Below are 27,984 nucleotides of genomic sequence, written 5' to 3'. Positions count from 1 at the left end.
TTCATTGAAACAGAAAGTAGAATAGTGGTCAACAGGGGGTTCAGGGGAGGGAAATTGGGAAGATGTTGGTCAAAAGATACAAAATTTCAGTTAGAAAGGATAGATTCAGGAGATCTATTGGATAATATGGTAATTATAGTTAATAACAATGTACTGTATACCGGAAAATTGCTAAGAGAGTAGATTTTAAGTTTTCACTAAAAAAATAAGTATGTGGGGTAATTCATGTTAATTAACTTGATTTAGTCATTTCACAATCTATATATATTAAAACATCATTTATACCCTAAAAATATACAAAACAACAATAAAAAAACTATGGTATAACCATACTATGGAATACTAAACAATAAAGTGAATGGACTATTGATACATGAAATAACCTGGATGAATCTCCAGAGAATTATGCCAAGTGAAAAAAAATACCAATCCCCAAAGGTTGCATGTTGCACAATTCCATTTGTGTAATATTCTTAAAATGACAAAATTACAGAAATGGAGGTCACATTAGTGGTTGCCAAGGGATAAGGAAGTGGTATGATGGTGGGGAGGTACAAGTGACTATAAAAAGGCAACAAGAGGGATTTTCCTGGTGATGGAAATGTTTCTTATTGACAGTATCAATATCAATGTACTGGTTGTGATACAGTATTACAGATTTGCAAGATGTTACCACTGGTCGAAGCTAGGTAAAGGAAACAAGAATCTCTCTGTATCATTTCTCTCAACTATATATGAATCTATAATTATCTCAAAGTAAAAAAAAAATTTAAGAATATAAAAAATAAGGCACATCTTTCCCCATGTAGCTCATCAGCTCAGTCTAGGGCCAAAGCACGTCAAATTCTCCCACTGACTCTCAAATTTCCCAAGCCTATGGCAACAAGCCAAACGCTCATCCAGTTAACCCATAATATTTGTTATATACTATGAGACATCAACAGAGAATCTCTTTCTGCCTTTCTTCCAGTCTTTCTCCCCTACTAACCCCATCTTTCCAGACTCTGAGCACAGCATACAATCTCACAGAGCACATGGGGATTGGCAAAGGAACTTTGACTGCCATAAAAGTGAGTTGTAGGCCTGGGATGGGACACGAGACTTTGAAAGAAGTGGTTCTACCCCTTTCCACTCTGGACAGGCCCTAAATCCCATCCTCTCCGGGCCTTGCTTAGAAATCCTCAGATAACTAGTTATTCTCACATAGTAATGGGTGTTACCTTAAAATTGGAAGTCATGGAAACAGAGTTCTAATGTGGAAATGTCAGGCATCAGATTAATGAGCTAATTTGTATAATTCACAACATAAATTGTGTTTGCCTACTCTAATTATACTTTGGTTTTTAATTGATTAGTGTAACAGCTTTTGTGAAAGTGGTGGGCCATGTCTAGGCAGTTGATGCATAGTCACCATGCTAGATCCCTAAGAATCTATAGTTGACTAAGCCTTGCTCCTTTCCTTCTCTCTCTGTATCTTCATCCCAGAATAAAGAACCCAGCCCAAGTGACTGTCTTTTTAAAAAATTTCAAGATGTTAGGGGGGTACAAATGTTTTTGTTACAGGGATAGCTTTTATAATGCTTTGGTCAGGGCTATACATGTGCCCATCACCCAAATAGTGTTCATGGTACCCATGAGGTAGGTTTTTACCCCTCTGCAACATGACTTTCTACTCCTAAGCAAAACTGAATTGAAAATGATCTAAAAAAGAGATCATTAGGATCCCTTAGAAACTCTAATGTAAACAAGCAAATACAAAAAGAGACTTCCACGTCACAAACTTGGATTTGATGCCAACTTCAATTAAATCATATTGATTAGTATATAGCTATGGATAGATTGAGTTCTGCACTGAAGCAAGAATAAGAGGTAGGAACATGTGTAGTAAGAGAAATGGACATAGGAAAAGGCTTATTTAACTACAGAATAGCATAGACTTCTTACAGTGACTGTTGTTATATTGTCCAGGTATCATCTAAAGTAGAGAAGCTAATCTTGGAATTAACAAAGGAAATAGTATAGGTTAAGTTTCAATAGGAGAATCAAACCATACTTAGCATAATTTGCCCAGAATTATCTCCCTAGATTGTTGCAGCTACTTTTTTCAGCAATAGTAGAAAACTGAGACTATAAAAGGAGAAAACTAGCCAAACCTTTGTGCAAATTTTGAATAATCCCAGGATATTTCTTCTGCAGCAATATAATAATTTCTTCTGTTTCCATTGTTGCTGCGGAGGTACCATGCTGCGATGTTGTCAGGATTTCTGGAGGAGTTGATGTCTGTCCTAATATCAGTTTGGTAGGGGTCACTATAGGCCACATAATCAATTTCAACATAGTCTTCATCACTGCCCTGGTCCTCCTGCCTTGGAATAATCTCAATATAATCTCCATCATCTCTACTGAGGCCTACTACAACCAGTGGATTCAATTCCTTTGATATAAAACTGTCATTGAGTGTAGGAGATGGCATCTGACCAAGGTCTGAATAAGAAAAAGTCTCATTAAATTCTGGAAGAGGTAATGACTGACTAGACTCAGAAGAGTAGAATGTGTGATCAAGGTCTGGAGGAGGTGATGTCTGCCTGAGATCTGGAGGAAGGGTTGTCAGACTGATGTCTGGAGAGAGAGCCACCCGCCCGAGGGCTGAAGAAAGGGGTATCTGACTGAAGTCTGGGGAAACATTTGTTTCACTGGGGTCTGGAGAAAGCGTCATCTGGCTGAGGTCTGGGGAAAGGGACATTTGACCGAGGTCTGGGGAGGGGGTTGTCTGACTGAGATCCGGGGAAAGGGGCACTTGACTGAGATCTAGGGAAAGCGTTGTGTGGCTGAGGTCTGGAGAAAGCGTTGTGTGGCTGAGGTCTGGAGAAAGGGGCATCTGACTGACGTCTAGCGAAAGCCTTGTCTGAGTGAGTTCTGCAGAGAGTGTCATCTGGCCAAGGGCTGGGGAGAGGGATGATTGCCTGAGGTCTGGAGAAATGGTACCTAGGTCTGGGGAGAGGGACGATTGGCTGAGGTCTGGAGAGATGGTACCCAGGTCTGGGGAGAGGGATGATTGGCTGAGATCTGGAGAGAAGGTACTCATGTCTGGGGAGACAGATGATTGGCTGAGGTCTGGAGAGATGGTGCCCAGGTCTGGGGAGAGGGATGATTGTCTGAGATCTGGAGATAAGGTACCCATGTCTGGGGAGAGGGATGATTGGCTGAGGTCTGGAGAGATGGTACCCAGGTCTAGGGAGAGGGATGATTGGCTGAGATCTGGAGAGAAGGTACTCATGTCTGGGGAGACGGATGATTGGCTGAGGTCTGGAGAGATGGTGCCCAGGTCTGGGGAGAGGGATGATTGTCTGAGGTCTGGAGAGATGCTAGCCAGGTCTGGGGAGAGGGATGATTGAGTGAAGTCTGGAGAGATGCTAGCCAGGTCTGGGGAGAGGGATGATTGAGTGAGGTCTGGAGAGATGGTAGCCAGGTCTGGGGAGAGGGATGATTGGCTGAGTTCTGGAGAGATGGTAGCCAGGTCTGGGGAGAGGGATGATTGAGTGAGGTCTGGAGAGATGGTAGCCAGGTCTGGAGAGAGGGATGATTGGCTGACATCTGCAGAAATGGTTGTCTGCCAGACTTCATGTTCCAAGTATGGGGACATTTGACCAATGTCAGCAGGGAAGGACTGGTGACTTAGTGCATAGTCGAGCATCCAGCTGAGCTCTGGAGGAGAGGATCTGTGACTGGAGTCTGTAGTAGAGTGCGTTTGATCAGGGTCTTGAGTAGGGAAAGTTTGATAGTGTTCCTCTGGGAGCACTGTCTGATAAAGATCTGGAGGTGAGCTTGTCTGACTAGTGTCATTTAGGGGATTCTGATTGTGGTCAGGAAGTGAGGCCATCAGGTCAAGATTCATAGAGGGCAATGTCTGATTGAGGTCTGTGGGAAGGGATGTCTCATTGGACTTACGGAGCAACAATGAATGATTCAACATTTGCTCTGAAAATGTGGCAGAGGCCTCACCTCTTAGAGGGTGAAAGCCCCTGGGAGATAGAAGAACATGGTATCCAAGCTTCTCTCCCTTTTTCTTTTTTCGTGTCTTAATGAAAAGTGTGCTTTTCTTCAATCCACTATTTTTTCCATCCTGTCTTACATGTAGGTATTTATGTCTAACTCTAGAGAACTTTGGTTCACCACTCTGATTCCCAGGCTTGTTTATAATGGGGGTGATTTCTGAACCCCAAGTACTTGAGACATTCTGGGGGCTGGTCAGTGGCTGATTAACAGCCATGTCTTCCTCAGTATCTTGGATTATTTCATAATTACCTTTCTGAGAAACCAAATGCCATTTCCCATTCAAAATCTTAGATGGATTCTTTTCTTTTAAGAGTAACAGATCATTAGGAAGGTCCTCCCAGGGCCCCATCCCAGAAGGAGAACCATTGTCTTGGCTGAAATGTCTCCCAGTTTTACGTGCTAGTAATTTCATCTGAGAGAACCTGTGCTTTGCTGCTTGGTCTCTTTCTGCCTTGGGTCCCTTATGTTTAGCCTGTTGTTGACGTCTGAATCCTCCTGCCCCACGTGGAAGTAGGCTTATCCTTGTGACATCTGACTGTAGAGGATCCTCACTGGAGTCTTCAGAATATGGACTGGAATGTTCTGCCATGGAAGAGTTGAGAACTGAGTTCTTGTCTAAGCCATCAAAGTGTCCCAGAGGGTGACCAGCTGTGGCGGCTCCTGGGTTGGGAAGGGTTTTCTGAGGTCCTGCGAGATCACTGACAATGAGACTGCTAACATTACTTGGGGAAGAAGAATTTGAACCCACAGCTGTATCTGTAATTGGGGAAATAAATTCAGAGCTGTTCTCCAGAGCTAGGGCAGTGAGATTGAACTTGTCTTCCTCCTGATTCAATGATGAGTTTCTGAGTGACCTAATTCCTAATTCTGAAGCCAATGTATACTGGTAATCGTATTCAGCATCACTCCCATCATCATTACTTTCTGGAAAATCGTGCATTTTCCTTGTAGCCAGGGCTGTAGAGGATGGAGGTTCGTAAATCTCATATGAGTCTTCATCATCATCTAGGATACATTTAACATCCCTGAATCTCAGCCTGAGGTTTTTGCTTCTTGGACTAGAATTCATAGTAGTTAACATCCATGTTCCTACAGAAGAAAGACAGAAGAGCAAGCTGAAAGTCTGGGAAAAGATATAAAAACATGAGAATCTGCTGTGAAAGAGTAAAATCTATACAATGCCAGATGTAATTTATAATGAACTGTAGTCAAGAATACTCAAGTGTGGTCTGTGGACCACTGCTAGTCTGAACTATTGATTACTAGTTCACAATGACATAAGGAGAGAAACCAAGAATAAAGTATTGAGGAAATTTTTTTAAAAAAGCAATTTGACATTGCTGTGACTTCTAAGCACATGATAAGTGCATTTACCTCATTTAACAGAATATAGACCAAAAGTATGGTTAGTGGAGATTAGGGAGGAAAAAAAGTCTTTCAGCACAGATAGTTTAAGAGTCACTGTTTTAGAATACATTAAGAAAGTGGTGAAGCAAGAATAAAACGGACTTTGAATATCATAAACATCTTGTTAAATGGCACACCTTGTTTGAGAATTGGAGTTGGGGGGATAATGATGAGGTATGCCCCAACAAGTAAGAGACATTTAGATATTTCTAAGGAATAAGGAATTCAGGTGGTCCTCGGGCAATTTTGAATCTCTTTGAAATGGTGTGAATTGCTGGCACACTGAAGAGTTCTTGGGAAGTCTCCAATAGTTACCACTTGTTAAGTGTCTAATGAATGCTAGGTACTTGACATATTATTATACAATTTTAATGCTCAGAGCAACTCTGTAATGTGTTACCATACTGTTTTTTTTAGATTTCAAATACTAAATAACTTGAGGTTCAGTGAGGCCAAGTAACTTGTGCGAGGTTACACAGTGATTAAGTGGCGAAGCAGGATTTGAACTTAAGTCTGAGAAGCTCCAAATCTGTCTCTGAGGCAACCTCTAAAGCACCACATCTAATGATTGCTACCCCTAGGGTGGGGTGGCCTGAAAAAACTGAAAAGGGAATTTCAATAAAAGAAATGTTCCTTTGTGGCTGAAATATTTATGTTTCTTCCTCAAAGTTATGCCTTATCTTTCCACTGTTGTATGTCTTCCTATTTTGCCTAGAGAAAGATAAATGGGACCCACATTAAATGACTGGACCCACTTAAGTCATTAATTTCTCAATTATAAATCATGAAAATCATTTAAAGGAAAGCTTTCAGGGGATCAGGGAAATAAACACAGGAGCCGGGGTAGTCTGGAGAGCTGGAGCAGACCGTATAGACCAGAGGTTCAAAGCTAGCTTCCTCGCTAAGTGTCCAGACTCTTACTCACCAACATTATCCATTGTGACAGTCACAGATTCTCCACGCATAGGGAAGAGGGTCAAGGTGTCCTCATGCCTCTTTTCATAGATGAATGAGTGCCCAGTGAAGTGAATGGTCAAAATGTCATCCTGGGTCCCCACACTGCAGAAGTGCCACTGGACAGTGTCATCAAAGCAGAATCCTAGAGTGGGTATGCTCTCAGGCACATAGCCATTGATAGCTGAAAGAGTAAAATATGCTAAAATGCCAGGCCTATGCCAACAGAAGAGCACATGTCTATACCTATGATAAATGCCCCAGTGTTGATTTGGTAGTGTCAAAGCAGTGATTATCCAAGATAATCAGCTTTGCCAGGTCTAACATCACTAAAGGTCAAACACAGAATTCTCAAATGAGATCATATTCTCCTAAGTTAGTTGAGTGAGAAATATTGGGAAAAAGATAAAGCCTTCCATTTGCATTGATTTATTCATTCATTTGTCAGATATATATTAAATATTTTGTACTCCACATACTGCCTGTAACAATATTCTAATAATTCCACCTGCAGGAAAAGCATAATATAAGAAATTCATCTTCTTGACACATTGGTCATTGGGCAAGAAGTAATGTCCCTAAAAATAAAGCCTATTTAGTACATTGTGTAATTTTCATTGTCCCTTCTTATCATCCATATAATCTATAGTCTTCATTCAAGTTTCCAGTTCATATATTTTCATTATCTATAAGAGAGATACTGCTTTAGGCAATATATTTATTTACTTATTTACTAAGCATGGTAATAAAAGCAAAGGTATAATTTCTATGAGGGCAGGGCTCATGTCTACCTGGGTTACCTATAGTCCTAGTAACTAGTACAGTGCCTGGGACTTAATAAATATTTAAGTGGATTCTTAACTGTTTGTTAAATCACTGAAATAATGTGTTGTTAGTTTGTACCTCATTCTAGATGTTTTCCTAAATGATCTATAGTTACACTGTCCAATATGGTAGCCATTGGCTACAAGAGGCTACTGAGTACTTGAAATGAGGGTAGTCTGGATTGAGATATGCTATAAATGTAAAATATACGTTGGATTTCAAAGACTTGGTAATAAAGTAAAACTCATTAATTTTTTAATATTGATTACATCTCAAAATGATAATGTTTAGGATATATTAAGTAAAACACACTATTAAAATTAATTTTACCCATTTCTCTTTCATTTCTAATGTGGCTACCAGAAAATTTAAAGTAACATATGTAGCTCATATGTAATTTCTATGGGACAGCATTGCTCCAGAACTATGATAAATTCACTGCTAAAATAAAATTATGCAAAGAAAGCTGAGGATAACCCCTGTTTGGAATTATCTGTAATGGCACCTGTCAGTTCTGATAGTGTTCAGTTGTCAGTCTTCTGAAGCTGTATGAACATACCTTGGAGAAACTGTCCTCCTAGGTATGAGCACCTATTAGAGAAGGTGATCAAGATGATGCTCAACTCTGAGAAACAGCTCAGCTATTGTGGAGAAGTTTGCTTCCAGTTAGTTCAGTGAAATTGCTGTCAGACTCCCATGGCAGTGGTTTTGGGCACTGATCTTTAGAACAGCAGAGAATGCCTGAACCCTGGCTCAGAGAATTCCTTCTGTTCTGAACTTCTTACTGCTCACTTCAGACTTCTTGCATTGCTTTTCCAAGAGATTCTTGGGTCCCCATACTCATTTTTCTCTGCTTTGATTTGACAATCCATCTTTGGATTACTTACCTTATTTCTGCCCTGACCATATAGAACATTTACCCTGTGCACGTGTTCATACGTGTGAACATGCACACATGCACACACACGCATGCACACACACGCAAACACTGAGCAGGAGACCAACCATGCTTCTAAGGATAACAAGCCCTTGATCTCTTGCATGAAAAGGTTGCTATGATGTCATCCAGGGATTTCATCACTAAGTCTTTGGACTGGAAGTGAGGATAAGAGGTGCTCTTTACTGAGTGGATTCTAACCCATATCTCTGTCCATAGGCACAGTCATAGTTCAACCACAGGAGTGAAAAATTTATGGACAAAAACAATGCTCAAACTTACTGCTCATGATGTTTGATTCATAAAACTTGGGGTCATCACGTTTCACCTCATCAGGATTTTCACAAAACTTGTTGATATTGTCTTCAATGTACCAGCTTTTGTTCTCATCAAACACAGCAAACACAGCCTGCTGTTCAATGTCTGCTGCCCTCTGGAGGGTGAAAGTGCTGTGTTCAGTGATTCATGTTCTAGTGGATTCCCTGCAACACCGAATTCTCAGAAACCAAAGGGGCATGGTGCTTGGGGTCACCGAAGCCACGCAGTTCAGGCATGTATGATATATGAGTGCCCATTGTGTACAAAGCACTTGTCAGAGCTCAAGCTACTATGTAAGAGCAAACAGAGAAGATCAGAAAATTTAGAGACTACAAAATATCCCAATAGAAAAAGTCTCGTTTCACCATAGCAACTGAAAGTCGGTTTATCTCTGTAATTGTGCACCTTTCAACATGAATGATGGACTAAACATGCTCCAAACAGTTGCAAAGATTAAAACAGATGACGGCAATAGAAAAGCCCTATGCCTCCCTGTTTCCTTTCCTAGCTCAATAAATCAGGATTTTCCAAGTGTTCATTTCTGATTTTTCTAGCCATATATTTATTTTGTATGCTTTTGGATAAAATCTCTTTTATTATAGCTTAGCATAATTGTTTGGTAATTTTGGGTTAATGATATGAGACTATTATTCTTTAATGGAGATAAACTCAGAAAATATTTTTTCCCACCCCCACCATCCTCCAAACTCAGAAAATCTTTGTTCACATTCTTATGTATAATTTAATCTCAGCAGAGATGGACCATTATCTGGGCCCAACTTCACTAGAAACTATGTCTCCAAATGTACTTGCTTTCAGAGAATCTCTCCTATTTGCTCCTATTGCAGGTCTCTAAAAAGAGCAAGATTGGTACAGAGATTTACACTTTTACCAGGTGGTATGTCACTGAGCCCCAAAACAACATTTCAAAATTTTTGGAGGGGTTTTACCCATAAGATGAAAGGAAGAAATTATGAGAGGCTAAGTGAGTTGCTCATCACACAGCCAATGCCAACAGCCTGGAATTTGAAACTAAAACAAAATACATTATCATACTGTAGACTTGCCACAGTTGTGCTAAAGAGGGACACTTGATAGTTATTGTTCTCTAGAAACAAAAGCCTCATTATTTAGCAAGGAGACCTATCTAATATATTCCAGCCAGAAGAAACTCCCTGAATTTCTGAAAGGTTACTTCAAGGACAAAATACCTGTATGCCTCGCTTGTCCAAGGATCTGCTCTTACAAATTAGAAGTAGTCCTATTAGCCCAGAGGCAATGTCCTTCATGATGTCCACGTCACTGTAGTACGGTCTTGTTAAGCACTGGGCATCATTTTCTGTGGGTTCATCAAACTCTAGGATGTTCCATTTATAAGTATAGGTTTCCCCTGGTTTTACTGCTCTGATCATGGTGTTACTGCCTGAAAGAAAATATGTTCAAAATTTTTTTCATTTGGAAAATTATTTCATGATAATAAATAAACAAATAATTGAGCTCTCATGACCAATGAATATTGCAAAAGTAATAATTCTTTTTATATTAAACTCTTCTTGAACCTAAGATAGCAGGTAGCCATTAGATATTTCTCCACTAGACGCCGCTATGACACTAATAAAAGATACCATGTTTTGTAACTACTAACAGAAAAGATCCCCAAAGTGAAAAGGGTTTTTTAGGGTACTCTTTACATGTATAGTACCTGACTACTCTAATTATACCACTGAGCAAGGAGGACAGTAGAAAAATATGGCAGCCTCTTAGAGTTCACTCGTTTGACTCAGCAGAAGTGAGAGATTCAAACCTGAGGTGGAGGAAGAGTTGACTTCGTCTTCATAAGGAGAGAAGGTCACTCCATGAGGGTAAATGCTATAGGGACGGCTGGCCATATTTTTGAATGTGATCTGCAAAGTTACAGCAAATTTATTTTAGGATTTAAGGTCGATCATTAGAACTAATATAGGATGCTAGCTTTGCACGTTAACCTTTCGGATGGTGTGTGTGAGTGTGTGAGGGTGGTGTGTGTGTGAGTGTGTCTGTGTGTGGGGGGGGGTGTGAGTGTGTGTGGTGTGTGTGTGTGAGTGTGTGTAGTGTGTGAGTGTGTGTAGTGTGTGAGTGTGTGTGTCTGGTGTGTGTGCGAGTGCGGTGTGTGTGAGTGTGTGTGGGGTGTGGGGGTGTGTGTGGTGTATGTGAGTGTGAGTGTGTGTGTGAGTGTGTGTGGTGTGTGTGAGTGTGTTGTGTGTGTGGTGTGTGGGGGTGTGTCGGGGGTGTGCATGAGTGTGCAAGTGTGTGTGGGGTGTATGTGTGTGGTGTGTGTGTGGTGTGTGTGGTGTGTGTGTGACTGTTGTGTGTGTGAGTGTGTGGGGTGTGTGTGTGTGGTGTATGTGAGTGTGTGTGTGTGCCGTGTGTGTGAGTGTGTGTGTGATGTGTGTGTGAGTGTGGTGTGTGTGTGGTGTGTGTGTGTGTGGTGTGTGTGTGTGGTATGTGTGAGTGTGGTGTGTGTGGTGTGTGTGTGAGGGTGTGAGTGTGGTGTGTGTGTGTGTGGTGTGTGTGTGGTGTGTATAAGTGTGGTGTGTGTGTGTGGTGTGTGTGGTGTGTGTGTGTATGTGAGTGTGGTGTGTGTGTGGTGTGTGTGGTGTGTGTGGGGTGTGTGTGTGTGGTGTGTGTGGTGTGTGTGTGTATGTGAGTGTGGTGTGTGTGTGGTGTGTGTGGTGTGTGTGGGGTGTGTGTGTGTGGTGTGTGTGTGGTGTGTATAAGTGTGGTGTGTGTGTGGTGTGTGGTGTGTGTGTGTGTGTGTGTGAGTGTGGTGTGTGTGGTGTGTGTGAGTGTGAGTGCACATACACACAGTGGGAAAATCAGTTCTGTTTATTTGAGCAGCAACATCCGTGCATCACCTGAAAGGAACATTTGACAGAGAGTTTCACTCATACATTAAGGTAGAGAATGGAAAGAGAAATCTGACCTTAGAGGACAGGTAGGAGAAATGACATTTGCCTCACAGTACCACCTCCCAAGGTGGTCCCCAGGCCCCCTCCACCCTCCTTCAGCTTGGACCACATCTCACTTTGAATCTGCTCCTTTTCATCTCTAGACCGCAATCCCCTTTTCCTGCCCCCCAGCTCTCCCAGGACAGTGACTTTACAGCCATGTTGCTGAGGGGCACTCATAAGTAGCCAGATCCTAAATTCCCAATAAGGTATTTTTATATTTGCTAAGAGCGCCTAAAAGGGATCAAAAGTGGGTGAAAGGAAAGAGCCACAGAGAAAGGCTGCTTTTATCCTTTTGTTATTTTTCAATGAATAGAATAGGCCTGGTCAGGGGCATTATTCACACAGGAGTCCTAGTTAGGCTCTTTAATCTTCAAAAGAGAACCTTAACCTTATCTTCTACTTGGTTGATTGTCAAAGAATTTTAATCCTCCTTAATCTGTAGACTATCTGCATACTAGGAGCTTGCCAAAGGTGGTAACCTTCCATTCTCTGCTGTCCAGCTATTATCTACCATAATATTTCAGGAGAATTGTCTGAGGAAAACTCCATGCTGTTGATACATAGCTAAGTTTACCTTCACCAGAGACTGATCATTAGAGAGCAGCATAGCTAGACCACATTAAAGAATCATTTTTGTTCCATTGTGTTTACTGATATGGTCTCAGCTACAACGAGAAACATTATTTTAAAAAACTACGCAACTTTTTAACTGTTATGTGAGTTACAGGAATTTGTCAAGGATGCCATCCACTGCACACACAGCACCCTCTTTTGAAGGATCCATGGAAGAAATTCCTCATCAGTATCTGGGAAAACTGTGCTTCCTTGATGGATGCTGTAAATCTTGCCCTGACATATTTCCTTTTTTACTTTGGCTGCTATAAAGCTTAGGAAAAAATTTGCAAACAGCCTTGTAGGATCATATGGTCTGTATTTTATTACACTTATCTATGGCTTTATTTTCTGTGTTCCCATATTATCCTTTACCCTAATTATTAATACATCAACTTTTTGTTTTATTCTTTTATAATTTGATAAACTGTCTCAGATACTGAGTAATATTGAGTAGGCTATAAATAAATGCAAATACTAAATATAAACTAAAAGCTGCATTTGAATTTTAAATTACATGAACATCTTTTTATTTTAAAAAATGAACAATTAACGAGATACTCTATAATCTTTGGCTATTTAATTCCTCTATGGTTCTATATTTCTGTTACTTACTTTGAGTGTGTCTCTGACCTGGGCTCTGATAACAGGACCCAAAATCCCATCTTCTTTGATATTGGGATTCTCTTCACGTTTGGTGAAGGATTCATCTTCGTACTGTTTGTAAACAACTTTCTTATAATGTTTTCCAATTTGGTTTGAGAAATTATCCAAGTGCAGAGACCTGTATTTTCTTAAAGTAAAATGAAATTAAAAAAACATCAAACTACTTTCTGAAACTCCAGTAGGATGAAGAAACCCTTGGGCTTAGAAATTCTGTTCTTAGACTAGCTAAAATGCTAGTTCTGTAAACATTCTTAATGTAGTTTGCAAAGTCCTGATGTTTTCTATCTAGTTGGAAAACTGGAAACCTCTGAGTTGTCTCCTGCATCACTGATAAAGTCACAGGTAAGTAGTTAGAAGTAGCTACTTAGATCTTCCTGTCACTTTCATTGCTATAGCAGACCTTAAATATCTCTGGGGAAAAGTGTACATTGGGTGAAAGGTTAGGATACACTAGGAATTTTTCTAAAGTCTTTCCTATCACTTAATCTGTGGTACCTTATTGGCTTTCTAAGTATTTCCCAATCTCTGATAGCACTTTTCCAGCCCAGGAAGCTTTCACTATCTTTATTAGTCACGATTCTGTGCTGTTGGGCTACCCTTCCACCATCCACCCAATCCTGGGTGCTGACTGAAAAGCAGCCCCTTCACCCATCTGCTGTAGCCCTGGAATAAATAATTTGGGGATAGCAACATGAACCACTTTTCTCCTGCCCACTTTATTGCCCTAGTTTGCAAAAGCAGAAGCTTCATGTTAGAGTAACTATTTTATGAATTTATTTTGCATAGTGAAAAACACTGACTATTGCCAAAAAGTCTTAGATTCCCATCTCAGCTCTGTTACTAATTATATAATCTTGGCCAAGTCTTTTTTTTTCTCTTTTTCTTAGTTTAATTTTTTGAATAGGAAATACATTCACATGATTTTTATTCCAGTGAAAACTCTCACGCACATCTGATATCCCCTCAACTTGAACTCCCTAACTCTCCCTGAATTTTCTTGGAATTCACTTACATTAATGTCATGTGTATAATTCTAGAATATCTTTACTCAAATATGTGCAAATATGTCTTTCAAACAAGCAAATATAAATATTTCATCCCCCATTCCTTTAATAAAATGCAGCTATTTATACACTCTATTACAACTTGACTTTTTAGTTTAATAATATATCTTGGAGAACCTTTTATGTTAATACATAGAGAGTGTTCACATCAGTTTTTGCAGATGTATTATATTCCATTGTATGAACGTGCAATAATTTATTAAACTAGCTTTCTATTGGTGGACATTTTGGATTGTTTCCAATCTTTTGCTACTACTAACAGCACAGCAGTAAATACCTTAAACACACATCATTTCACCTGTGAGCAAGTAGACAGATTCCCAGAGTGAGATTTCTGGGTCACAGGGTACATGTATTTATAACTTTTGTACATATTGCCAAATTATCCTCCAGAATGCCTTCACCAATTTACTCTGCCACCAGCAATGTATGACAGTGCTTATTTCTCACAGCCTTGCCAACAGATGATGTCATCCGGACTTGTGAGTCTGATAGGTAAAAAATAGTATTCCAGTGAAGTTTAATTTGCATTTCTCTTATTATGAGTGAACGTGAATAACTTTTCAAGTGTTTAAAAGCTATTTGAATCTCCAAATTTCTTAATTTTTCTAACCTATTTCCTTGTCTATAAAAAAAAGAGCAGCATCTAATTTGTAGAGTTGAAGTTAAGCTCTTAGAAAGGGTTTAATACAGTGCTTGGCAATGGCAAGCATTCAACAGGTGGTAGCTGCTGTTGTTATTACTATTATTATGCTGAATTCCCTTGGTGAGTTTGGGGTTATTCAAGATGAATTTTGCACCTGAATGTTTATGGCAGCACAATTCACTATTGCAAGGACGTGGAAACAACCCAGTGCCTGTCAATTCATGAGTGGATTATTAAAATTTGGCATATGTATACAATGGAATATTACTCAATTATAAGAAACGAAAGTGATCTAGCACCTCTTATATTTTCCTGGATTGAGCTTGAGCCCATTACCCGCAGTGAGGTATCACAAGATCGGAGGAATAGCCTCCACATGTACTCACTGTCAAATTGGCACCAACTGATCAACACTATGGTGCTCACACGGTAGTAATATTCTCCAGGGATTAGGGGATTGGGGGGGCAAACTCACAACTAATGGGCATGGTGAGCATTGTAGAGGGGAAGGGCAAGCCTCTAATCCTCGCTTGGGTGAGGCAAAGACATAAAATGTAACCAAAACGTTTGTATCCTCATAATATCCTGAAATTAAAAAAAAAAAAACTTGAATGGAAACCAATACACGTGTCCCTTTGAGAGCTGTCCACTCATGACATTTCATCATGGCACATCTAGGACCCTACGGGACATGTCTTGAACCTTTGCACAGTGCCACAAACCCCGACGACTCACTTGTCCATATTTGCTGGTACTATAGGTGCATAGTCCCAGATGACTTCTTCCGCAGCAATGAAGTATTCCCACCTTTTAATGTGCCGCCTTTGCTCAAGAGTCATTTTCTTAGGCATTCTGGTTTTCTTTGGGCAGTTTTTAATGTTGATGTAAGCCTGCATCCCAGCTGAGTTAGGATATAAAGACAGCAAAAGAATTTGAGAGAAGTTAAGATCGATCAAAATGCATACCTTTTAAATCAATTTTGGAAGGTTTACATAATAACAGAGAAAGTAATGCTCAGGTAACTTGTTGATTTGGAACACTTTTAGTGGAGTGCAGAAGGGGTGGAGAATAAAAAAGCAAGGCAACGGCAGAAAGTGTTAGGGAAAAAGTTTGGAAAGATCCCCTTTGTTTTTTTCTGGAACAGGATGATTGCTTAGCATTTCCAGCCCCTTAAAATTCTGTGACTTAGGGTCTTGTTGAATTCTCATTTTTCCTGTCATCTGTTCCCTTATCTGTAAAATGAAGATAACACTAATACTTTCTCAATGAAATTACTGTTTAGAATTAAATAACAATACATAAATCACTTATCTTCAATAAATGTTAGTTTTATTGTTATTTTATTATTATTAGGACCTCTATCTTCCAGGGATATTGTGACAATTTCATTATTTCAAGTATCATTTTGATTGCTCATTGTGAAAAACCATGAAATGTTCTCATGAAGTATCTCTTCCTCATATGTGTTGCTTATACATTCTTTTGGTAACAAAATGGTTTTCTACAGTGAAATCATTAACTTAGATTTTAGTCTTTGTTTACATCTACCCTCCTCCCAACAGTTTTAAGCCAAAAATGTGTAGTAAAGCAATTAGTTATTTTGTTTACATGATATCACGTAACAGCTTGGGCTGATTTTTTTTTTCCCACCTGAGTTCACTGATGATCTTTAAAGCCCACCCCTCAGCTGTTTAAATATTATGTACTATCCATTCAACACACATTCATTAAGTCCCTCTCTGTGCTGAGCTTTGTGCTTATTCCACCGTAAAGGCTAAATTTTTCATGTTAAAACTTTTATGCTTTCTGTAACTTGGTGCTTCCGTATATTTGCAGATGTTTGTCTTGTTCTAGCATCTAGGTCTTTCCCTTTGGATATGTATGACATATCCCCAAGAAAGAATACCTCTGTGTATGCATTTGTTTCCTGCCTCTTTTTGCTTTTTGAGGAAGTTGAGACCTATTCAGCTTTTACTGCATTTTAAAAAATCTTTGTCAATTCCTTCACTTCCTCCCTCCCCAACCAATGGATTGTAAGTCTAAGAGCAGAGTATCTAAACTCTGTTGTTAGGAACTTGGGCAGGTATGTGTAGGGGGCAGGTGGCTTAAAAGGGCAAAGGAGAAGGAGGGAGATAGTGCTTGGGAAGAAAGGAGCCTACGGCCCGGAGCAAGACTGTCAGAAGAGTTTCTTGCCTTGCAAATGTTTTGGGGTGAGAGAAGATATAATCCACTTTCCCTCTGTGCTCACAGTCATATTTGCAGTGGTGGATGTAGCACTGACGAGGGTGATGGCTGAGACCTTATGATGGTTCTGCTCCAGGACCTGGCCATTGAAATGAATGGAGAACATTTCCGGCCCAGAGCTCATTCCAATCAGATGCCAGCTGACGTGATCATGGGCACAAACCGTTATATCTGAGAGAAAGGGAGAGACAGAGGCCAAAACAGGTATTCAGTCCAGTACTCTGTGATCAAAAATTTACTCACCAAATATGTATTGAGAACCTGCTACATTGGGTCACACCAATCTGGTCTTAACGCGAGGGAGTCACCAGAACCTCCAATAAGGCTGAGCTCAAGGGCCTCATTGTCAAGGTTGGGTAGAGGTCAAAGCTCTGCCTCTGGGACAGAAGATGTGAAGATGATGTGAGGATTTTCTGTTGCTCCTTTACTCACTTTTTGATTGTTTTAATGACAAGTCAATGAAGTACCATGTGTGTTACACACTCTCCTTAAAATGCAGTGGACAAGTCCTCATCATGATGGGCCACTGGGACCTTTTCATGGATGAAGTAATGACAACTGAGTACAAAAGCTTGGTTTTGCTCCTTTGCTCCCATAGAAACTGAGAAAATGCTCATTTGTTCTATGGGAGACTCCAACCCTGGCTTCTTGGCTTAGGTTTTAAATTTCAGATCCATAATCCCTAGATACTATATAATGGGGCAGATAATCAGCCCCTTGCCCTGGCTGGGGCTTGTCTTTTTTAGGAGGCTATTGTAACAAAGCAGGCATTCCTGGTATCACTGCTGAAAACAGAAGGTAGAAGGTAGGAGGCTTTGGTGGAAGCATTTATCCAGCCCAAAAGAAATGCTCATATTGAATTCAGGGATGAACACATCTGCATTAGCATTGATCACATTTATTCAATTTATACTGCTCCATAAGGCAGATGGTTTTATAAGCATTAACTATTGTCAGTTTATACGGATGATGTTTCCCTACCCTGTCCCTCTTACCCCCAATTATTCTTTTTCAACTATGAGTTCATAAACTCTCTGCTCTGATCAAGTTATTAATTTTATTTTTGTGTATATGGCGTTACTTCTTTTTTGGCTTCAACATATTTATACAGATTGTTCATTATGCCAGGAAATAGATGTTAGGATAGATGGTTAGTCCACTTTTGTAAGTAAGCATATTGAGACAACTAATTTCCAAGGGTTACACTAGAGAAGTGAGTGAGGTTTGAACTCAGATCTCCCAAGGTAGAGGGCAGTTAACTAAGCCCCAGATTTGCAAACTCCTGGTATTAGAACTCAGAATCAATACCCAGAGTCATATGAGTATGTTTTAAATAATCCAAGTAGAAGATGGAGTCAAATGAAATATAATACAATTTAAAAGGAATACATACTCTTAATGATATTTGTTTTTGAGTAAGTGAAGCCATTTGTGCCTGTCAGATATTAGAGAACAACCTCTACAAAGTTTAATGTATTGAAATATGGTTTGTGTATTAATAAAGTGATATTTTTATTTTTCCATTTTTTCCCTCAGGCTGGTGCCATGTACACCCTGGAGCCTTAGTTATAAGTCAGTTCTACCAGAGAGGAGTATTAAATAGAAGTGGTGTGGTCTAGGTGGAAGTCAGTTGTTTTTCCTTTTAACAGTTGCTATGACTTTGCTTTCTCACAAGAGTCTACATGCAACTGGAAAGAGAAAACACCCTACATGCCATTGAATATTACTCATTCATCACTTTTTGAAATGCTAGCAGTATTTTTGTGTATATTTGGGGATTACTCCTTATCTCCTGTTATCTTCACCGCAAGTGTCTTCATTGCATTCTTCCTGTCAACCCTTCCTGCTAGGCATTGACCTTGAACTTCAGTAGAAGGAGGCATGGTCACCATACAGTAGGGACCACAGAGCTAATGGAGAGAGACTGAGCTGATATCCTGGAGGTCTTTTTGGAGGTGCAGGCCAAGGTGAAACCCACTCAGATCACTACACCTAAGAAGGCTGCACATTCCTTCTCTTGCATAGCTTCTGATTTGTCTGTTGTATTTTCTGCTTTTTTAAAAAAAAAGATGACAAAATCTTGAGAACTACTGCACTGGATTACATTACCTTTCTGATAAGGAGTTGCAAAACAGTGTGTCTGGTCAACTTCCCTAGTGCTTTGCAGAAAACAACAGGACCAAAGGTACTAATGATTCTACTGCTGTTGATGGTGCTCGGCCCACATGTTACCTGGCATTGTCCCGTTCACATAGCCATTGACAGTGTACATTAGCGATGATGACTGGCTCCAGCTCTTGCTTTCGTCAAACACAGCAAACAGCAGCACAAGTTGCTTCTCAAACATCTTCTGAGTCCCATCCTCACTTAGGGTGCCTGTGAAGGAAAATACATGTTTTCAATAGCATCCCAGGTAGAATACTCTCATCAGTTTTCCTAGATAACAGAGAGTTTCGGACAAGCAACCAATCACAATGATATCAATTTGAAGTAGTTCTTATTTTTAAAAACAGCATCTTTATCAAGTAACATGGTTGGAAGGTTATTAAAATTCTGGTGCCATATTGTTTTCTTTGGCACCTTGTAGGCTTGGAGAACAGAACTTTACAGGTAAATTTTATCTGGTGCAGAAAGAAACCATTTGATGACTGCCAAGCCTCTGTAAAAGTATCTGTTTCCTCCAGTCTCAATAGGCCAATATGTAGGTACCTTAGCTGAGTTGGTAAAAGTATCACACCTCAAGTTTAACGCTGTCATCTTGTTTGTACGTGAAATGGGGCACTAGAGGACTGGTTGGAAGTATCAGGATTAATCCATTCTCATATGAGGAAAAAATTCTGTTGAGAGTAAAATGAAAAAAGAGCCTTTTATAAGTTTTAAACTTTCTTGGTGCCATCACAGTATCTTTTATATATTGGGAAATGAAAAAAATGTATTTGTATAATGGATAAATACATCGGGAAGGTATGTGGATATGGTCTGTGTGGCGGTGAGTCCATCACATTATTTTCACGGTACAGTTCATTGTGGTTGTTTGCTTGTTTTAATGAAAGATGACCTGAATTCTCTTGGGGTAAAATCCAAGCTTCCCCATAAGAAACCCAGCCAATACAATTCCTTATAAAGCCAGTTGAGTATGTTTGAAACCTACCACTCAAAGTGTTCAGTTTGTTTATGAGAAAGGAAGATGGAGTTTCATGTATTTATAGACCAAATTACCAACCCAAACCTCAGATATGTCAGGTATGTTAGCAAAAGTTCTTTCCAAGAGCTATCCCACCAGAATACAGGCCAGTGCACTTTCAAAAAGACTTTGTCCTTGAGGTAAATGTTACAGATCATACAAGCCTGGCATCAGAACATACTCTCAAACAGGAATTTATTTGGGAGAAGCTTCAGGATTGAGATTAAGAAAGAATTAAAAGAAACAAAGGGGGATCCAAGTCCTCAAATATCAGGGGGATCCAAGTCCTCAAATATCAGGTGTTTTTTCTCTTGTCAAACAATGATCTGGTTTCTGCACCCTCTTCCTCTGCTTGAGGTACAAGAAGTTGTCAAGATGCTCACAAGCCTCGTTCCATTATAGAACTCCTTACCATTCCAACATCTTTGTTGTTAAGTCTTTGTTGTTGTTGTTGTTGTTTTTACCTTTTTTACAGATAAGCAGAGGTCCAATCAGTCCAGAGTTGAAGTCTTGTACCAGATTCTCATGGGAATAATAGATATGTGTGAGGCAGGGAGGGTCATCGTGGGTAGGCCCACTGTCCTCACTAATAATCCACTCATAGGTATATTCTTGGCCTGGAGCTATTGCATCATCCATCTTCTCCACAGGGGATGTGTGGTCAGGGTAGGAAGCACCTGGAGAAGTAAAAGCCATGAAGACAACTGGGCAGTTTCTAAGGACTACTTTTTTACCACCCTTAAATCTGGGGAAAACTAAGATAAGCTCTCTAGAGATGTACATATCTTTCCATAGTGAACCTTTATTATTTGGAAAGATTCATATATATCTACGTCTATGCCCATGTAGTTATAAAGTTGTTGATACCATGATGATGGGAAGAATAAGAAATGTTACTTGTAAATTACAGTTTAGCAAGTTAATTTTCCAGGGCCCTCTCTAGGACTCTGCCCTCCAAATTAAGAATTCCAGCCACTTTGGCTTATCTAAAGCCCAAACTCTGTTTTCTCAACTCACAGAGACTGAGCTGACCATCCTTATGCTATTCCCTGGAAACTCTCTTGAAGCACTGAAATTGGATACTCATAGGGCCCACCTGTTTTTTTACTCTTCTCTCACAGGTCACTCTCTTGACTTGCCTGTCATTCAATGTCTGAAAACTTTTGTTTCATATATTTTGTCTGCCTGACTAGTTGTTAAGAAAAAGGATAAATCTGGCCCCTCATGTTCAGAAGCCAAAGTCTGAGGTGCTAAATTTCCATATGAACTATTTTTATATTGCAGCAAAATCAGCTTCCCTTGTTTAACTGTACCTTCCCCCACCTTGTCTTTAGAAAATCTATTCCACTCAGAACACTCTGCATGAGTTTGCATGGTATCAGCATATGTTTGGGCTGTCCAAGTAGGAGTGGGGAAACAGGCACATACATTCATCAATGGGGCATTCAGGTACTACAGTGATGTGCATTATTGTACTACATGACGTTCTGAACATGGAAGCCATCAGATGCAAAAGTGGAGTAGGTATATCTAGACTTACTTATTGCACAAAATCCTTAACATGGACCTCAAGTCTATGTATGATTTGCCCCTACTTCTCTCTTCAGTCTTATCATGTGTGATTCTTTCCCTTGTTTACTATGTATCAGTCACTTGGGTCCCCATCAGTTCCCCAGACATACCAAGTTCTGTCCTACCTCACGGTCTTTGTGGATATATTCCCCCTGCCTAGAGCACTCTTCCTCCTTTTTTTTCCTTTTGATAAATGTGTGCTCATCCTTCAGATGTCAACTTAAATGTCAGCTTACTCCTTCCAATTATCTCTGATTCTGCTACATATTTTTTTCTTTTATAGCACTCAACACAATTTGTAATTGTTTATGAGATTATATGATGAATTTCATTTTCTCCTAATAGATTATAATATTTACATCCTGCATATTTTGGTCACCAGAGTGTGAGCTCCTCAAGAGAAAGTGCTAGATTGTCTTTGTCTAGTAGCTCTGGTGCCTTCCACAATAGCTGGAGAAGCATGGAACATGAGCACGGAGAAGATGCTCAATGAACATTTGTTGCACTCCTAAGATTCAAGGTCATGTGGGCTAAAGCCAAGGTCACCAAGTGATAGCTCTTGGGTGTGTTTTGTTAGGATTGCATGGTATTAAAACAGATTAAATGCCAACATTAAAAATCTGGAGATATTATCTAAGAATCTGGATTGTTGGTTTCTCTTTAACAAACAAAAACACAAAAAAGAAAAACCCTGGAGATCTGATAACAATAGGACCAAACTCCTGCACAGAATTTGGCTGGACCTGGGTCTTGGCTACTCTCTTCTTTTTGATCATCAGTCCCCACTGGACCCACTTTTTCATTGAATTACTCACCTGGCTACTTTAGCCATCTGACTTTGTGACCATTGCATTAGGGTAAAGCTTAACATTGGACTCTGTTGTGTCTTTTTTTTCCCTCCCCCAAAATGGCTTGACACTGAAAAAATGACATGCCCTATAGGCTGAACTTTCACTTTGATGATAAAAAGGAATTAATTGTTAAAATTATCAGAAGCTGAGAAATGATAAAAGCTTAAATAACTCATAAATAATGAGTTATAACATTATTCTAATCTAAAGAAGCAGGAAAAAAAAGTTTATGAGGAAGAGACTCCACTGATAAACAGGGAGCATAATCTCTGAAAAGTTACAAAAGAGCTTTGGTAGCAGAGCACAAACAGAACTGATAAGGAGAGCTGCCCTCTCAGGTCAATCTCGTGTATGAGCTGGAACTAGCATGGCTAGTTGTTGAGTTGCATGATCCTGAATCAAGTACGCCAGTCCTTATTCAACGTTTCATGCTACACGGCCTCGTGAAGTTAAAAAATCACGTTTCTAGACATGAAGCTTCCACTGATCCAACTATTAAAACATAGGGGGGTTGTATAGTAGAAAATGATATTCTTTCCACTGCCTTCACAAGCTCTTGAAAGGACAAACTGTGATGTTCTTTGCAGGGTAAGAGATAACATTTGAAGTTCTTCCTCCCTTTCTGTTTCTGGATGAATGCTGGCTCATCTTTCAGATGTCAGAATAAATGTCAGCTTACACCTTCCTTGATTTCCGATTGTGATACATGTTTTTTTTTTTTTTAACAGCACTCATCACAGTTTATAATTAAATATTTATGAGATGACATGATTAATGGTATTTTTCCTGCTAAATCGTGGGAGAAAGTACATGAACTTTGGGGGCAGAGTTGTAATGTCTTGGTTGTATCACTTGCTAACTGTGTGAACTTGGGAAAGTTTCTTCCCTTTTTTTTTTTTTGGTTTGAAAAGCAAATATTTATTTCTCACAGTCTGGAGGCTGGGAAGTCCAAGATCAAGGTGCCAGCAGATCCAGTGTCTGGTGAGGGCTCTGTTCCTGGTTTGCAAATAGACATCTCCTTGTATCCTCACGTGTTTCTGTTCTAGCCAAGTATTAGCTTTGAGCAAATCACCAAGAATCCAAGAATTCTTCCTGACTACTATGGACTCCCAGATGCCTTTTTAAAGTCCAGACTTCTCACTGGAGCCCCAGACTCCTTTACCAAGGCCTCCCTGACATGTCACACCTGTTCATTCATTTCACTTTGGCCCCATTTAGCTCTTTCTGTTCTTTGAACAACCAAGCCCATTTCCACCACCAGGTCTTTGCTTTTGCTGTTCCCTCTGCCAGAAACACTTCCCCTTAAAGTCTTAGCATGGCTGGCTCCTTCTTATCATTCAGATCTCTGGAAAGTTTCTTAACATCCCTTTTAGCCTCTGTTTTATCATTCATAATTTAAGATAATATAATCTTTTTTGTAGAGATAACATTATCCTTTTGATGGGTTATGAGGACTGGAAAATATATGGAAAATGTCTGGCTCCTAACAAATGCTGCCGCTGTCTGCGGGAATGTGCTTTAGCATTTTGGTTAAGTATTTGCTTTCCCAGCCATTTCACAATTAATACAGCCTCTTTCCTTTATGTTTTACTTTGGTTAAGATATATCTTAAGTGATCTGGAGTTCTTGTAACACATGTGAGAAAGATTGAAATTGGTGACTGTCTTGGTTTGGGCTGCTATAACAAAGCACCCTAGAGTGGGTGACTTGTCCACAACAGACATTGAGCTCTCCTGGTTCTGGAGGCTGCAAGTCTGAAACCAGGGTGCCAGCATGGCTGGGTTTTGGTGAGGTTCCTCTTCTAGGTTGCAGATTGCCATCTTCTTGTATCCTCACATGGCAGAAAAAGGCAAGAGACCTCTCTGGGGTCCCTTTATAAGGGTGCTAATCCCATCCTGAGGGCTCTACCCTCCTGACCCAAATACCTCTCAAAGTCCCCACCTCCTAATACCATCACATTGGGGGTTAGGATTTCAGCATATGAATTTGTGAGGACACCAACATCCAGTCCACTGCAGTGATATATCTATCCTAAAGGTGATAAAAACTGCTGATAAGACAAGGTAACTGCTCATAATTGCCAGAAAAATCAAGAAGTTTTAGAGCAAGGGGAAAATAAGGCATAGTCTGTACTTTCTGATCAGTCCTCAGTCCCTCAGTTCAGCAGTGATGAACAACATCATCATCACCATCATCACCCACTGTGTTCCAGGCTCTGTGCTAAGCGCCGGGCTGCAAATTTAAGAAGACACAGCCTGAGCTCCTGAGCGGCTCAGCATAATCAACAGCAGGGCACCTGCTGGTGTCCTTGCCGTGATGGGTTTTATTTCTAGATTTCTGCGAGGGTTGCTCAGTGCAGAGGCCACAATTAGAACACAGTGTTTATCTGCAATGAGGACCAAACAACATAAATATCTAAGAATTACCTAAGATGCCATAACTCTTGTGCTAGATATAGCAGTGTGACTGATTTTCTAATGATATCAAACTTATTTGTAAATGGTCAGTGTTTCGCACCTAGGTTTATTTTAACACCTAGTTTTTTTTTAAAAAAGTATTGTATATGTTTGTGTACAACATGAGGTTTTGATATACATGTGAATAGTGAAAGGTTGCTCTAGTCACACAAATTAATGTCCGTGTAGTTTACTAAGGTAAATTACTCAGAATTTCACATACCTGTCAATTAAATATAAGATAAATTTCAAATAATTAAATGGATGGTTTTAATTAAGCTTACTACTAAAAGGTGAATTACGGGCATCTTAAAACAAATAGTGTTTAGGATGATAGGGAACGTGGTAAAAAAACAAAAAACAAATAATGAACAATATAGATTTGCACATGGGGTATATTCTGTGATTATACTGAGGACTACTAATGAGATAGTTGGGGGATAATTTTAACAATGCTTTTATTCTTCTCACTTCAAATTATTTTACCTTTAGCCTAGAATAAAACAGGCATGTTGCATCTTTGATTTTGCAACCTACATAACATATGAAATATAAACAGCTATTTGGAGGCAGCATTTATGAAATACATTTTTGGTGAATCTGATTTTGACTTTGTAATCAAAATAAAAAGTTAAAAATCTAAGCTGAAAAGAGGGGGAAATGGACACGGACGACTACTGTGCTAGAGCACAAAAAGTCCTTGTTCAGCTTCTTGCTAGAATAAATTCTTTACACAAGAATAGCCCTTCATTTTATATTTACTCTGTTCTGTTCGTTTCCTGCTCAGTCGATAGTCAGCTTTGTAATTTATTTACTCTTGTCATGAGGTACTAATATTTGCCAAAAGGCTCTAAGTATTTTTTTTTAATATAAAATGGTATGTACAAGCTTTGGGAAAGCAAAGTTACATAAAGAGAATTTTGGTTACCCATTAGGATGCTCATTCAGTAAATCTTCCTTTGTTACTTATTTTTGTGAAAAACTCTTTTCCTCTCCATTTAATAAACTTAGTGAATGCTTCAGGGCATTCAAAGATTCAGAACATTCTTTTAGAAGCTACAATTTAGGCAATGGGCAATTAATGTGTTGTAAAGAGCTTGATTCCATTGCACAGGGCTTGCAAGTCTCTGGAAGGGGAGCTCATATATTTGTGATTTATGAGAATTATTATAGTAGCTATTACAGTTTGTTTCAGGTGTTTATCATATGCTCAAGGAAGTGTCTATAGAAGACCAAAGTATTCAGATGAAAACTGAAAAATATAATCACCTATGTTATATCAAGCATAGAATGTTTTGGAAAAATCTAGAAGACTAAGTTTTCAGGTGGAGAATTTGGCAACACTTAGATGCAAGGAACAATCTCTGGTGGCAAACATATTTTATTCAGAGAGTTGGCTTACCAGCAGATGGCTAAATATTATAGAGCTAATTTTGTGGTAGAATACATTTAAAATATGAGAATGTAAATCAAATAAAAGAATACTAAATTTACTACGAAACAAGCTTTTTAAAGGTAATTGACCAAAACAGCTGTGAAAATATTATTGAACAACTAAATATATGCAAAGATGTGGTGTTACAATTAAACAGTTCAATACATGCTAGTTACAGTTTCTGAAAATTTAACCTCAAATTGAAACTCTTTTAGTAATAAAATGTTTTAAAATGATTAGGTATGGTTGCAGATATTTTATTTTCTGCTTTAAAGACATATTCTTATTAATTATGTTATTAAAGGAAATGTCCTTGTAATTGTTTTTTCAAATCATGATTTGCCCATCCTGTCAAAAAAGACTACCCAGTCTTGTCTTATGTATCATTGTGGTTTCTCAAGCTTATTATCTCAATCCCCTACCATCCATCTCTTAAATATCTACCTTTGAGATAGAGAAATCTGGATTTTCATGTAGCTAGTTCAGCATGGAGTTAGTTTATCCCCACTCCTGAAAAAGTAGCTCAAACCGTAGAGGGAGGCTACCTGGAAGGGTGTCAGACATGAAGAAGAGGATGTTTTATTTTAACACAGAGGGCATGCTAAAATGAACAGAAGACTTGTCTTTTTCCATGAAGGACACTGTCTACTTACTAGATTTGCATCTCATTTCTGAGAAAAAATTTACTTTTCCTTCCAATATATATTTACCTTTCTTAGATTCATGGGACCAGAGGCAATATTGTATACCAATAATCAGATCTCCAGTGGAAGGAGTGGGAGGATTTTAAGCAATTTCTCATAAATGATTGCTGGCCATAGAGGGATATAGGGACAAATAAACAGTAAAGGAAAAGGGGTAGTGTTGCAAAGTTCATTCACTGTGCAAACAGTTCAGCTTGGGTACAAAGTCTACAACTCTTTTTCCCTTATTTAAAATGAAACCTGCCTGTGACATTTTGACATTTGGGGGTTTCTCCCCTCCTGTTCTATATTGCTAAACTACTGTGCAATCATCTGGAAGCCTCATAAGTAGGTTAGGTGGTTGTTCATTACATCACTGTATGATTTTTAGGAACACGGGAGAAACTCCTGTACACACCGTCTTGCCCAGAGTCTTACCAAATTCACTTTTGAAGGTGTCTGAAATTTCATAATTAATGCTTCATTGTTTTTCTTCAAGCCAAAGATTAAGTGCTAATGCAAATACTCCTGGGGAAGGTAATTCGCCAACCTATTATCAGACACTCATACCGTAGGCGGAATGAGTTTGATAACAATTTACATTGGGAATAATAAATGTAAAAATCACTTTCCAACTAACAAGTTTTCAGATAAATATTAAATTACTTGAACACATTTTGATTGAAGAATCATCTTTACTATCATAGATAATATTTACTGAGTGCTTATGATATGCTAGGTATTATTATTCTAAAATTTCATGACAACAAACTTGTGTGAGATAGATATGATTATTATCCCCATTTTTCAGATGAGAAAGATCAGGCACTGAGAAGTTAAATAACTTCCCACAAGTCACATAGCTAGTAAGTATCCAAGCCAGGATTTGTCTAGTTCCAAAACCTGCACTGTAAACCACTCTCCTACTCAACTCTCTCTCTGCAAAGGCATGATGGCTGGAACATGTGGGGAAAGGAAGGATATTTGTGAACCATGAGAAGTTTGAAGTTATTTAAAAATGTTATTATACCAACAACTATATGAGAATATGGATACATTTTTTTATACCAGTGCCTGACAGAAC

The 27,984-nt window shown here is 39.2% G+C and overlaps 1 protein-coding gene across 4 annotated transcripts in view; it reads right to left on the bottom strand.

Moving 5' to 3' along the window:
* Positions 1-27,984, bottom strand: part of F5 (coagulation factor V) — a 65,600-nt gene that overhangs the window by 23,351 nt on the left and 14,265 nt on the right. For 2 of the 4 annotated variants that reach the window (XM_045547413.1, XM_045547414.1), the window contains 10 exons: positions 20,368-20,580; positions 18,952-19,095; positions 16,669-16,890; positions 15,211-15,376; positions 12,715-12,892; positions 10,302-10,401; positions 9,709-9,920; positions 8,462-8,612; positions 6,389-6,601; positions 2,154-5,145 (listed from right to left, as the gene is read on the bottom strand). In XM_045547413.1, the coding sequence (XP_045403369.1) occupies positions 2,154-5,145; positions 6,389-6,601; positions 8,462-8,612; positions 9,709-9,920; positions 10,302-10,401; positions 12,715-12,892; positions 15,211-15,376; positions 16,669-16,890; positions 18,952-19,095; positions 20,368-20,580 (4,591 nt within the window). Of the gene's footprint in view, positions 1-2,153; positions 5,146-6,388; positions 6,602-8,461; positions 8,613-9,708; positions 9,921-10,301; positions 10,402-12,714; positions 12,893-15,210; positions 15,377-16,668; positions 16,891-18,951; positions 19,096-20,367; positions 20,581-27,984 lie in introns of those variants that run through there. The other 2 variants (XM_045547416.1, XM_045547415.1) reach the window with 2 other exon arrangements.

The sequence above is a fragment of the Lemur catta genome, chromosome 3, assembly GCF_020740605.2.
Source record: "Lemur catta isolate mLemCat1 chromosome 3, mLemCat1.pri, whole genome shotgun sequence".
Lineage (NCBI taxonomy): Eukaryota > Metazoa > Chordata > Mammalia > Primates > Lemuridae > Lemur > Lemur catta.
This window is presented reverse-complemented; position numbering and strand designations above follow the sequence as displayed.